Raw genomic sequence first — 13218 nt, 5'->3', positions numbered from 1 at the left:
TGGCACAGCGGTGGAGCGTCTGCCTTCAGCTCAGGGCGTGATCCCGGCGTTGTGGGATCGAGCCCCACCCCAGGCTCTTCCGCTATGAACCTGCTTCTTCCTCTCCCACTCCCCCTGCTTGTGTTCCCTCTCTCGCTGGCTGTCTCTCTCTCTGCCGAATAAGTAAATAAAATCTTAAAAAAAAAAAAAAAAGAATCCTCACACTTTGTGGCCTCCCAGCCAGTATTCTGGGCACCTGGTCTTACCACCCTCACTCTGAACAAAGGCCAGATATCATCAAAGGCATGTTCATATTCTCTGAAAATACTAGCCAGAGAAGGGGGTTGAGAAGGGCTTTCAAAGGGCCTCTCGTTATGATACAGATTATGTGAAGAGAACTTAACAAAGCATTAACAAACATTTTGTATCAATATAAAGCAAGGAAGATAATTTGCCTTAGAAGAACTGGCCTAAGCCACTCCTTAAAAATTTCCCTTTTTCAACTTTAATTTCTGTTCACATACAAAAACGTCCACATTTTACTACATAGCAACAGAAAAAACTGAAATGGCATTTCATTTCCAAAAGAAGACATCCTTTTAGCTGTTTCAAAGCAGACCAACCACGACAGCTGCCGTGCAAGGCATTTGCCTGCATCACATCACTTGCCTGTGTTAAGATGTAACTCCTTTGCGCTTCTTCTATATCCACTAAACTGGCATTTATATAATCGTTGTCAGCATTTTGCAGCTTAACACGACTGTGATCATCTGAAACAGAGAATGATAAACCAGAATTGTCACTTCGAACCTCTCATTTCTTTTTTACTTTAATATTAAAGTTCTATGTATTCATAAAATGATAGAAGAAACAAAACAAACAAAATTAAATTAGCACCACAAGAGAGTTGAGTCAAGTTCTAAATTATTCCCTTTTTCTTGAAGGAAGTATAAAAAATGAAATCTTGGGGGCGCCTGGGTGGCACAGCGGTTAAGCGTCTGCCTTCGGCTCAGGGCGTGATCCCGGCGTTCTGGGATGGAGCCCCACATCAGGCTCCTCTGCTATGAGCCTGCTTCTTCCTCTCCCACTCCCCCTGCTTGTGTTCCCTCTCTTGCTGGCTGTGTCTTTATCTCTGTCAAATAAATAAAAAGTCTTAAAAAAAAAATAGAGTAACAGGTGTAAATCATTTAAAATCCAAGGCTCCCATTTCTGTGAATGAAACCAATGCATATAGACAGAGACAGGCACAGGGATTAACAGTAACACAAAAGGGGAAATAACACAAATTTCCAAAATGTCCAACAACAGTTAAAATACAGCATATATGAAAGATATACTACTTGAATGGAGCCGTTAAAAATCATCCTTCGGGGTTAGAAAAAAGTAAAAATCTCACAGATTTAGAATTTATGCTGATCTAAATATGTAGACTACAAAACGTTACCTTGTATCATTTTGATGGAAAAGGAGTTTTCTCAAGGAGAGAAGGCATGTGCATAATAACAAAGTTAACACTGGCTTAGTATCCGAAATATGCAACTGTCAGAAGAGTGTAACTGATTTATAAACCGAATACATGTTTGATATTTAATTCTGGACACCACATTAGATTTAAACTGCTCCCCTGAAGGAACTTTATACTAACTATTCTTTTTCTCCCCACTTTTAAACCAAAAAAACAAAAACAAAAACCTGTGCACATTATCTCCGAAAGAAAGAAAATGTTAAATGGCTACAGTTTCACACATCAATTTATCTGAGATGTTTCTGCTGGACTGAACCCAAGACCTCTGTAAACATTACATGTCATTTGCCAACAGGAAAAACTAAGACCTTGTTATAGTAAATCACTTATACTAGTGTTCTCGGAAAGATGATGTCAGCAAGCACTTTTTTTTTTTTTAAACAGTAACTTTTTTTTTTTTTTTAAACAGCTTAATCATCCTTTAACTGTTAAACTACGTGCGCCGGTAAAAGGTCAGCTACCTAATCAGCAAAACAAAGACCATATATCTCCTAGATAACACTGACGTATCAGGAGAATGTCCGCTTTTAGAATGGTACACCATCCCTAAAATTCGCGTTCCACGAGAATATAATGCCAAAGGAATGTATTTCCTCCTGTTGTAATTACAGAAAGAACACAAACCCCAAAGGTTAATCATATCTATTGCACAAGTGAAAAAAAAGCAATTTGGCCAACAGAAGCAAGAATCCATAAAAACTAGGAAGGTTTCTCTCCAGGGCACTGGGAACTGAGTTACCTTGCAGGTTGCCATCCAAAGTTCTGGAGGAAATAAGCCCAGAGAAAGACCTTCAGCAGTTTGTTTTTAAGAGTATTTGACACCCTGCCCTCAGGACCTTGAAGAAGAATTCAGTTATTTTCCCTCTAGCTTTAAAATCTACACCAGCTGTCACTCCAATACATTGAAAACTCCGAATCACACAATGGTAAAAGCACAAATATATTTCCTGGAATCCCAGGGTCTGACCGAAGGGGAGCAGGGTGCTACTTAAAGGACACCCAGGTCCTCCAGAGTCTGGCCCCAAATGGTGACCCTGCTTCCCTCTAACATTTATTTATAGAGTCAACAAAAGCAAAGGAACACTGAATTTTCTCGGGAAAAAACAATTTTTTTTTAAATTTTGCTAGCAGGTTAAGACTAAAAAAGGAAGGTAATCCTTGGGAAAACTCTCTAGCTATTTGGAACTGGCTACAAATGTTGGTTGAACCCATATTTTCTCCTCAGGACTAATTAAAAACAAAACTCTAGGGGCGCCTGGGTGACTCAGTTAAGTGTCTGCCTTTGGCTCAGGTCAGGATCCCAGGGTCCTGCTCAGCAGGCAGTCCGCTTCTCCTTCTGCCTACCCCCCCCAAATAAATAAATAAAATCTTAAAAAAAAAAAAAAAAACCTCTGAATTTCACCTACATTATTAGAAATTTATATTAATTCTGCTTTATCAAGAAGATTAATAAAAACTTTAAAGTGTATTTAACATTGATTACGTAAGGAAAAAAAGAGTTTCCAGCGATAAGTAAAATATATCATGTTAAAACTATCTACAAAGATAGTAACTATACAGTACATTTCAGGAAGTGAAACTATCAATGCCTTTTTATGAGCAAATATGACTTTATGATTTATATTCTCTAGCAAAAATAACAGACAATGCCTCTTCTCCAATTAAGAACCACTTCATGTATGGTTTAAAATATCTGTGAGAGTGGACACAGGTCCCCTCACAATCTGGGAGTCAAAGGTCCCTTTCTCTGCCCCGTTGCTATCAGTCAGCCCCAAATCTGTGAAGTGTTCGTTCCAAACCAAACTTCTGACTTCTGAATTAGTACAAAAAAACAAAAACACCAGAAAGTTAAATGCTTTCTCCTCTCCCAGAGTTTATTCTGCCCAGAAACCTCTGAAATGAGATTATCGAATAGACAGAGTCCTATAACCCCTGGGCTCTAAATATTAAGCCCCAAAGCCCCCAGTACTTTATCATCTTTCTAAATAAGTATATGGTTATCTCCCTCTTTCTTATGTTTAAAAAAACCCAGCAAAGGGAGAAAAATGAAGACAGTTCAAACTACACTGCATGAGAAACCAAAAAGCAATCACAGGAAATCTTACTTCTCAACATCTAGTAACAGCAAAAGCTAAACTATCAAGAATATGTGTGTGTGTGTATGTGTATGTGTATATTATATATTAAAAATATATATATATTAAAAAATATATATATATACATAAATATATACATACATATATTTAATGGGGGCACCATCTGTTCTTAATTCTTGTCCCAAAGTGAATGAAGAAATGCAATATCCAATAGAATTGCAGCTTGTAAACTGGATAAAAATTGAGCAAACTTCTGATGAATATTCCCTTCACCTCCCACCCTCAAACAGTATGTTTTCTGAGAAATGGTTTCATCTGTCAAGAAATGACGCTCTAGCTGTGGCCTGAGCTGACAATACAGATTAGCTTCCTCTTTCAACAATGTCACAATAAGCCTTTTTTTTTTTAACACCCCCTACCCCCCTTCACTGGTTCACCTTTTATCATTATTGTAAAAAGATCTCCTTTTCGAAAGTCTTCCAGGTCAAACAGGAAAAAGGATTCACACTCATCATAACCATCCTCCAAGGCAGAGATAAACAATCATTATCATCAACTGGGCAAGGAGAAGACTGGCTCCATTACTACAGCACTGAAAGGCTTTCCCCTTTAATTCTCCTATTCTCAACCAGAGGGAAACCGTAAGTTTTCAAATACTGATGTCTATATTTGTAGGTTACCTCCCTGCAAGAATGCAAACCATTTCATAGATATGTTGACCCTCTTTTTTTTTTTTTTTAAAGATTTTATTTATTTATTTGACAGAGATAGAGACAGCCAGCGAGAGAGGGAACACAAGCAGGGGGAGTGGGACAGGAAGAAACAGGCTCATAGCGGAAGAGCCTGACGTGGGGCTCGATCCCATAACGCCGGGATCACGCCCTGAGCCAAAGGCAGACGCTTAACCGCTGTGCCACCCAGGCGCCCCTGTTGACCCTCTTTGACTCTACAAGCTAAATACCTGAGGCATAAATACTATTAATTTCTCTCTTGAATCAAGCAATGAGCCAAAAGCAAAGTTAGAACTAAAATCCAAGTCACCATAAAAGCACTACCGTATTAATGAAGAAACACACACCTTAGTAAACACAGATTATTAACATTTCAATAGTTTCTTCTGAAAATAAAACTAGATTTGACGACTGGTTCCTTTATTAACGACATAACCAACTACACCCACTGTACAGAATTTTGTGCCTAGGATGTCAGGTACTGTATGACACACCTTACTATATTTCTGCTCTCAATCCTTACAACCCTATGAAGTTGACATTATCATGCTCATTGTACTGACACTCGGGGAATCAAGTCATTACCATACACACACTAGAGATGCACAAGAGGAGATTCAAACTAGGTTCGTAGGACTTAAGAGACTATGTATTTCCCACACTACGTTGTCTCTGATATGTCCAAATTGGTTCCTGTACCATTCCTTCCGCACACCCTAAATTCTTACTGGCATCACCTTTCACACTGTTCTTTGCATCAAGGATGACTTCCGTCTTCACTTCTGTCACACAAACCTCACTTCAATGAAGATCCAGACTATGACTTACCTGCTCAAACAGCCTCTCTGAAGGAACCCTCACCTTCACTTCTGTCACACAAACCTCACTTCAATGAAGATCCAGACTATGACTTATCTGCTCAAACAGCCTCTCTGAAGGAACCCTCACCGCGAAGGTCCATTCTTTACATTTAAATCCTTCAACAACTTTATATACAATTTTCATTCAACAAATAAATTTTAGGAGCCAGGCAACAATGATATAAAAATAACACATAATTTATTTATAAAGCTTTTTAAAAAAGAAAAAATTTTAGAAGAAAAAATTCTAGAGGTGGCTCGGTTGGGTGATCAACTCTTCATCTTGGCTCAGGTCTTGATCTCAGGGTCATGAGTTCAAGCCCTTCATTGGGCTTAAATTTTTTTTAATTAAAAATTACTTTAAAAATTAATTTTAAAAAGAAGAAAAAGAGAAAAAATTCTATTAAGTAGTAATTTCTAGTACCATCTTTATTGGGCTATGTGTTGTGGGAAGAAAGCTGACCAACTGATGCCTGAGGAGTCCGAGTGAGATGAGAAGGCTTCATTACGAAGATGAAGGAGCACACACACAAAAAGAAGTAAAAGGGAATGGTATATCATGAAGGACCAGCAAATTCAAAAAGCCTGAAGAGGTCCCAAAACATGTTAAGGCCAGACTCTGAAGAGCCTTGTGTGCTGTACTCCAGGCACAGGCTACCTCAATGAAACTCTTTGAAGGACTGATACAAGCACGTCTGATTTCAAGACAGTAACTACCAGCACTATGGAGGACAGATTGGAACAAAAGGAAGACAACTTAACACATTGATACACTAACAGTTTAATCAAGAGATGAGTACAGAACCAAATAGTGGCAGGAATGGAGACAGTTACAATGAAGCATGTCCCAGGGACACACCATCACCAACTTGCTAACCAAGCAGGTGCTGTTCTAGAAACATCCAGAAGGCTCAATCTTTTTCAAACAATAGGTTGACTTATCTGTGACTTCAATCTATTTCAATCCATCAAGATTCTAATTTCCTAAACTTGATAGGACAATGTTAAGTGATTAAATCTCACTTCCACACATCTCCCAATTGAAAATCGATATTTATTTTTTTTTTTTAAAGATTTTATTTATTCATTCGACAGAGCCAGAGACAGCCAGCGAGAGAGGGAACACAAGCAGGGGGAGTGGGAGAGGAAGAAGCAGGCTCCCAGTGGAGAAGCCTGATGTGGGGCTCGATCCCACAACACCGGGATCACGCCCTGAGCCGAAGGCAGACGCTTAACCGCTGTGCCACCCAGGCGCCTCTGAAAATCGATATTTAATCTATCCCTAAGAGTCTCTGCAATGGAAAGAACACCTGGGAAGTATCCTTTAAAAATGCATAAAAATCAATTTATCCATTAATGTACATTGGAACATGGATATCTTTCCTCTTTAATAGTTTGTATAAAATAAGATATACTAAATTTCAATTTACCAATAAGCACCTCACCATTTTCCCTGAAACTCAGAATCCCTCCTTTAAGAAAAGACAGAGCCTAAAACATGGAGGGTAGAGGGAGTTGGGGGGAAAGTACTTTCCTTACATCCAAAAGTCCATGGGACACCACAGAAACAAAGTAGACCAAATATTTATTAAATTCTTTCTACATTCAAGGACTGTTTTAGGCACTAAGGACCCATCCATACCCTTGTGGAGCTTACCTTCTCAGAAAGGAAGATAGCAATAAGCGAAACAACTAAGTAAATTATATTTTATACAGTAACAAATGCTATGGGGGGGAGCAGGGTGAAGGGGAACAGTCGTGCTAGGGAGTGGGGCAGACTGCAATTCTAAATAGGGTGGGCAGGGTGGGCCTCACTGAGACAGTGACATTTAAGCAAAGACGTGGAGGAGAGCAATCATATGACTATTTTGGTTAGGAGTGTTCCAAGCATGGAGTAAATACCTTAAGGTGGGTGGCTATGTGCCTAAAATGTCCGAGGGACACAAGTAATGGAGCTCGAGCCCAGCGAACAAAGGGAAGAGAAGCAGCCTGCAATTCAGGTTCAGAGATCAAGAAAATCTGTACTGATTCATTCGTCTCACCTTGTAAATTCATCTTAGAGAAAAAGAGTTTGTACTTCCATCTTCTTAGAGTTTACCTGGAAGAGTGTCCTAAACAATTTAGCTTGGCAAGTGTTCAACACTGTTTATACAATAAAGTCCAGAAATTTTTCATATTCAAATTATTAAACTATGGTAGAATTTTGTTAGAACGACAAATCACTATTAAACCATTCTGAAACCAACACAGGAGATGAGATTACGTTAACTGACTTGAAGAGTGACCTAATTCACAAAAAAGAAAGAGCTCAGACACCTCCAAAACTTTTCAGTATAGATATCTGGAACTCCAGCACAGATGAAAGAAAACGGGTGAGGGAATGCTAAGGGGCCTAAAGACGTAGATTCCGATGACTGTCCTGGCTCTACCGATTTTTTTTTTTTTTAAGATTTTATTTATTCATTTGACAGAGAGACAGCCAGTGAGAGAGGGAACACAAGCAGGGGGAGTGGGAGAGGAAGAAGCAGGCTTCCAGAAGAGGAGCCTGATGTGGGGCTCCATCCCAGAACGCCGGGATCACGCCCTGAGCCGAAGGCAGACGCTTAAGGACTGCGCCACCCAGGCGCCCCACCTGGCTCTACCCATCTATGTGACCACAGACACAGCTGTGATTTATATAGAAAGGAGTAATGTGCTACTTGAGAAACATTATTAGCATCCAAGTTAGTGAGCCACTACACCCGGTGATACCAAGAGGTCGCGAAGTCTCAGTTCTCTTGTAAGATGAAATGGCTAGACTAGACCAACCCTTCTCAATTATTTTTAATGAATGACCCTCACTTAATATCCTAAAAGTACCTAACACAAAACTCTTTGAAAAGTCTTATTTCATCTGAAAAATTTATAGGAACTTAAAAATTTTACTTCATTGTCCATCTGTATTTTAACGTAAGCAACCACACCTTCCTTCCCTTCCCATGTTCCGAGCATAATCAGTGGTCCTGGAAGATGTGCCACGTTTCCCCAGGACACTAAGTTCCCTCCCTACACACTTCTGCTCCTCCCTCCAATCCCCAGCGTAAGTACCCTACAGCAGAGCTGCCCAAGTGATGAGCTGTGGCCACAGCGGGGCCCTCTGTTAGAAGGCTACATTATGGCAAGATTTTGGTCTACTCAGCGCACAGGGCAGCAGCAGCAGCGCCAACACCTTCAGCCATCTGCAGCCTTCTGTTAGAGTTAAGCTCTCTGTAGCCGGGGACCCTGTCATGTTCACCATGTATTCCCACTGCCTAGCACAGTACCCTTACAAGTACCCAATTCAAGAAGGCATCAAATGCAGAAACCTGGAAAGATGCTGGTATAACCCAGACTGTACTCCAATTTCCTGTTTTACAGGCACCCATTTGTGTGGGTGTGCACAGTTCTATGCCATTTTATCACATGTGGAGATTGTGTAACCACCACCACAATCAAGATACAGCCCTGTTCCATTACCACAAAGATCCTCTGTGCAACCCCTACAGAGTCGCACTCTCCCCCAGCCCTGTCCCTAACCCATTAATCTTCTCTCCATCTCTACAATTTTATCATTTCAAGAATGCTGTAAAAATGGAATCATACAATATGTAACCTTTGAGATTGGATTTTTTGACTCAGCATGAGTCCTCTGATGAGATCCACCCAACTTGTTGCATGTTATCAATAGCTCATTTCTTTTTATTGCTGAGTAGTATGCCATGGTATGAATACACCAGTTTGCAAACGACTCACCAGCTGATGGACATTTGAGCTGTTTCCAATTTGGAACTATTACAAATAAAGTTGCTATACACATTCATGAATGCATTTCTGTATGGACAGAAGGTTGCAATTCTCCGGGATAAATGCCCAAAGTGCAATGGCTGGGTTATACAAGGTATGTTTAGCCTTTTAAGAAACTGCCAAACAATTTTCCAAAGTGGCCATACATTTTATGTTCTCACTAGCCTTATATGAGATCCAGTTTCTATATTCTTGGAATATTGTAGCCTCATTATTTTAGCTGTTAAAGTGGGTATGCAGTGATTCCTCACCAATATGGTTTTAATTTTCATTTCCCTAATGGTTAATGATATTTCCCTAACAGTTAATGATGCTTTTCATATGCTTATGTGCTTATCTGCCATCTGTGCTCATAATCTTTTGCCCATTTGCTAACAGGACTTCTTTTGGTTTTATGGTTTAGTCTTTTACTGTTGAATTTTAAGAGTTCTGTATATTTCTAGGTATGAATTCTTTGTGGTTTATAATTTCTCCCAGTCTGTCCTCATCTTTTCATCCTCAACACCCTAAAAGGGTCTTTAGCAGAGCAAAAGCTTTTAGTTCTGGTTTACTCCAACTTACTGATTTTTTTCTTTCATGGACTGTGCTTTTTGTGTCACATTAAGAACTCTTCACCTAGCCTTAGGTCCTGAATGTTCTGTTTCTTCCAAAAGTTTTACACTTTATATTGAAGTCTATGATCCACTTTAATTTTTGTATAAGGAAGTTTAGGTTGAGCGTTTTTTTCCCCCTGTGGATGTCCAATTGCTCCAGTAATGACTGTTGAAAAAAATCATCCTTCTGCCATTGAATTGCTTTGCACCTCTATCAAAAATCAGTTCACCACACCTGTGTGAGTCTACTTCTAGGCCTCCTGTTCTGGTTTACCAATCTCTGGTTCTATTCCTCTGCCGATACCACATCATCTTGATACCATAGTTATACAATAAGTCTTAAAATTGAGCAGACTGTTCGGTTTAGATGTCATATTTCTTTAGTCTCCAACATAGAAGCATTTCTCAGTTTTCCCTTGGGAGGGTTTTTATAACCTTTTGAAGACTACAGAGTGTCAATCCATTTGAGTTGTCTGATATTCCCCACGAATGAGTTCAGGTTGCGCACTTGGCAAGTTCAGCAGAGTGATACTCTGTACTCACTGCATTCGACAGGGCAGTTCAGGATTTCAATGTGATGTGTCCCATTATTGGTCATGATTACTTGTTTAAGGTTGGTGTCTGCCAAACTCCTCCTCTGCACATTTACTATTCCCCTCTTGTATTTAGTAAGTATTATTATATAAGGGCACTTTAAGATTATGTAAATCTTTTGTTCTTCATCAAAGTTTCACCCACCAAGTTTACCATCTATTTCAACATTTATTACTTGCCATCCTACACTAAGGTAGATCTTTCCTTTCTCCCCATTTATTAATTCACATTTCTTTACATCAGTGCAAACTCATTGATTCCTATTTTATTCAGCAGGTTATAATCATTATCTATTTAAAATGCTCAAATCACCCCCAGATTTGGCCCATGGGCTTCAAGATGGTTTCTGTGTCCTTCTGACATAGCCTCATCATTTCTTGACCATCCTTACCTTCTGGGGCTACAAGACATTCCAGGCTACTCTTATACTTTCCCTGCCCCAGCCCTAGGGTCAGACGTTTCTTCAAGGAGCCCCTTTCCTCTTAGTGGAGAATGAAATTTGGATATCAAAAGCCAGGTATGTCCAACACTAAGAGGGTGTCATTGTTCCCAAGACTTCTCAGTGGTCAGGGCTAGGAAATACAAGCATGCGCACACACACACATCTACATTTCTACATATCTGTATATCCATATTCACTGAAAACCACGAGTTCATACACTAATTCTAATCTAACATCACAGGGTTCATTCTACCTTTCCTCCACTCTTCAAACATGCCCCCCCCACCTTTAAGCATGCCTTCCCCCTTATTTACAAGCCTTCCACATGCTGATCCCCAACCCCAAGGGCTTTTAGATTGAATTATTCAGAGGAGAGAGGGGAGCTTAATGATGTCTTTAACGGCTCCTTTACTAGCCTACTATTAGAGATAACAGAAACTATATATAATTTTTTAAATATCAATAATGCCCTAACTGAAATATAGAAGAAAATAAATGGAAAGTAGTTTATAATAAGATAATATCTATTTTAATATATATAAAGAGTTGAACAGAAATACACCAGAGGAAAAAAACCCCTATAAATTTCTAAAATGTCTTCTAGGGGATGGTAAACACCCTTATTGAGTGTCACTCCTCTACAGGGTAAACTTAATAAATAAAATTATAAGGCAGTAAGATTGTGCCAGAATACAGAAATAAAATGCTATAGAAGCAAACTAGTAACTTCCAGTGGGTACCTCTCAGAGGAATGATAGCTTTGTCTTGAAAGATGAACAAAACTTTACTGGGAAACAGGTGGTCCAGTTTAAAAAAAAAAAAAAAGGCTGCACCTGTTAAGGAATCAACAGTGTAAGAGGAGAGAAAGGTGAATGGGGGAAGTGAGGAACAGACGAGGAATGAGGCAACAAGTGAAGCATATCAGACATATTTCAAAATTATCTAACCAACCCTCTATGATTCAAAAAGCTGGTGACCTGAATTCATCAACTGTGTCATTCATTCGTGACCTGTAGTTCTATTGTTCAAGCTTAACAGAGGACAATGAATTCCTTTTGCCATGTGCAGCTCAAGTACCTGAAGTCAGGTACCAGGTTGTTCAGTTACAGTTCTCGTTCCCCACCTCATCAATTCTAGCTTCTTCACTAAGAATTCTTACTCCTTGGATCCACTCCAGTGCATCAGTGACCTGCAGAAATCAATTATTAAAAGTCCAGAACAGGGGCACCCGGGTTGTTCAGTCTGTTAAGAGTCGGCCTTCGGCTCAGGTCACGATTTCAGGGTCCTGGGATGGAGCCCTGCATCGGGCTCTCCTCTCAGCCATGAGTCTGCTTCTCCCTTGCCCTCTGTGATCTCTCTCACTTCCACTCTCTCTCAAATAAACACAACCTTTAAAAAAAAAAGGTCCCAAATAGCTTTGATTTAGACTTAATTAAAACTGAAGATTAAAAACAACAACAACAAAAAAATCAAAATTAAAGACAGAACCAAAGGTCAAAGTCCTAACAAAACTGAAAAAACCTTTAGGTAAAAAAGTTGACAACAGAATGGATTTGAGAATGTGAAGTGCACTTGGTCTTTATTTCTAAACTTTAGATGGAATAAGGAAGAATGTTAGCAAATATTCACATAAGAGTTACCATAAAATTTAAGTTCTATCTGTACTTGTTCGGATTACTATTATACAACAACTTTTATCCAAATCTGCTTACTAAGAAAGATGACAAGCAGATTCCTGTCATGTATAAAGGTCTGTTTTAATAATTCAGAGATCTGTTGTCTTATAATTCTGAGACTACCAAAACGTTTCTTCACAATTCTTTGACTTGTCTGCATATTTTCTGGATTATAAAGAAAACAGTATCATCTGTAACTGTGATGGTTTTAAAACATGTCCACAATTCTTTGAGAATTCTTCCATCTGATGGTAGAGCATCAGTCCTCTCCCCTAGAACCTGGATGGCCACTAATGGAAAGAATGTGATGGAAATGATGGGACTTCTAAGTCTAGGCAGTACAAGGCAATGCAGTTTCCAGCCAGCTCTCTCAGAATGCTCACTCCTGAAACCCAGCTACTATTTGCAAGGAAGCTCAGGTCATACGGTCTTGCTCCATGTAGGTGTTCCTGCTGACAGCCCACAACTAAGTAAGGAAGGCCTCAAGGTGACTCTAGCCCCACCTACCATCTGAACTACAACCTCATGAAAGACCCTGAGCAAGAATCTCCTGAGTCCAATCAGCCCCCAGATTTGCATAGATGATAAATGACTGCTGTTGTTTTAAGCCACTGTTTTGGGGTGGTTTGTTATATAGCACCAGATAAAATAGCAGCTTTGTTTCTTTTTTTTTTTTTTAAACTAATCTGTATGCCTTTTATTTCTTATTTTTTTTTCTGTAGAGGCTAGGCCCTAAAGCATGAGGTTAAGTAGAAGCGGTAATAGTGGGCATCCTTGTCTTGTTCTTTCATTTTTGTTTAGAAAAAAAAAAAGGGGTTCTCACATGTTATCATTCAGACTTATGTTATTGTAGGCGTCTCTTAGATAGCTTATATTAGGTTACAGAAGTTCCCCTCTTTC

The 13218-nt window shown here is 39.3% G+C and overlaps 1 protein-coding gene across 8 annotated transcripts in view; it reads right to left on the bottom strand.

Moving 5' to 3' along the window:
• PTPN2 (protein tyrosine phosphatase non-receptor type 2) overlaps window positions 1-13218 on the bottom strand; it is an 83492-nt gene that overhangs the window by 36411 nt on the left and 33863 nt on the right. For 6 of the 8 annotated variants that reach the window (XR_005831654.1, XR_005831655.1, XM_040619615.1 and 3 more), the window contains one exon: window positions 649-749. Coding sequence is in view for 4 of the 8 variants with exons in the window: in XM_040619615.1 (XP_040475549.1) it covers window positions 649-749 (101 nt within the window). In the remaining 4 variants the exon portion in view is untranslated. Of the gene's footprint in view, window positions 1-648; window positions 750-1423; window positions 1617-3741; window positions 3894-13218 lie in introns of those variants that run through there. The other 2 variants (XR_005831656.1, XR_005831658.1) reach the window with 2 other exon arrangements.

Source organism: Ursus maritimus, unplaced genomic scaffold, assembly GCF_017311325.1.
Source record: "Ursus maritimus isolate PB19 unplaced genomic scaffold, ASM1731132v1 scaffold_33, whole genome shotgun sequence".
NCBI lineage: Eukaryota > Metazoa > Chordata > Mammalia > Carnivora > Ursidae > Ursus > Ursus maritimus.
The sequence above is the reverse complement of the archived record's forward strand: the minus strand, read 5'-3'. Positions and strand labels throughout refer to the sequence as shown.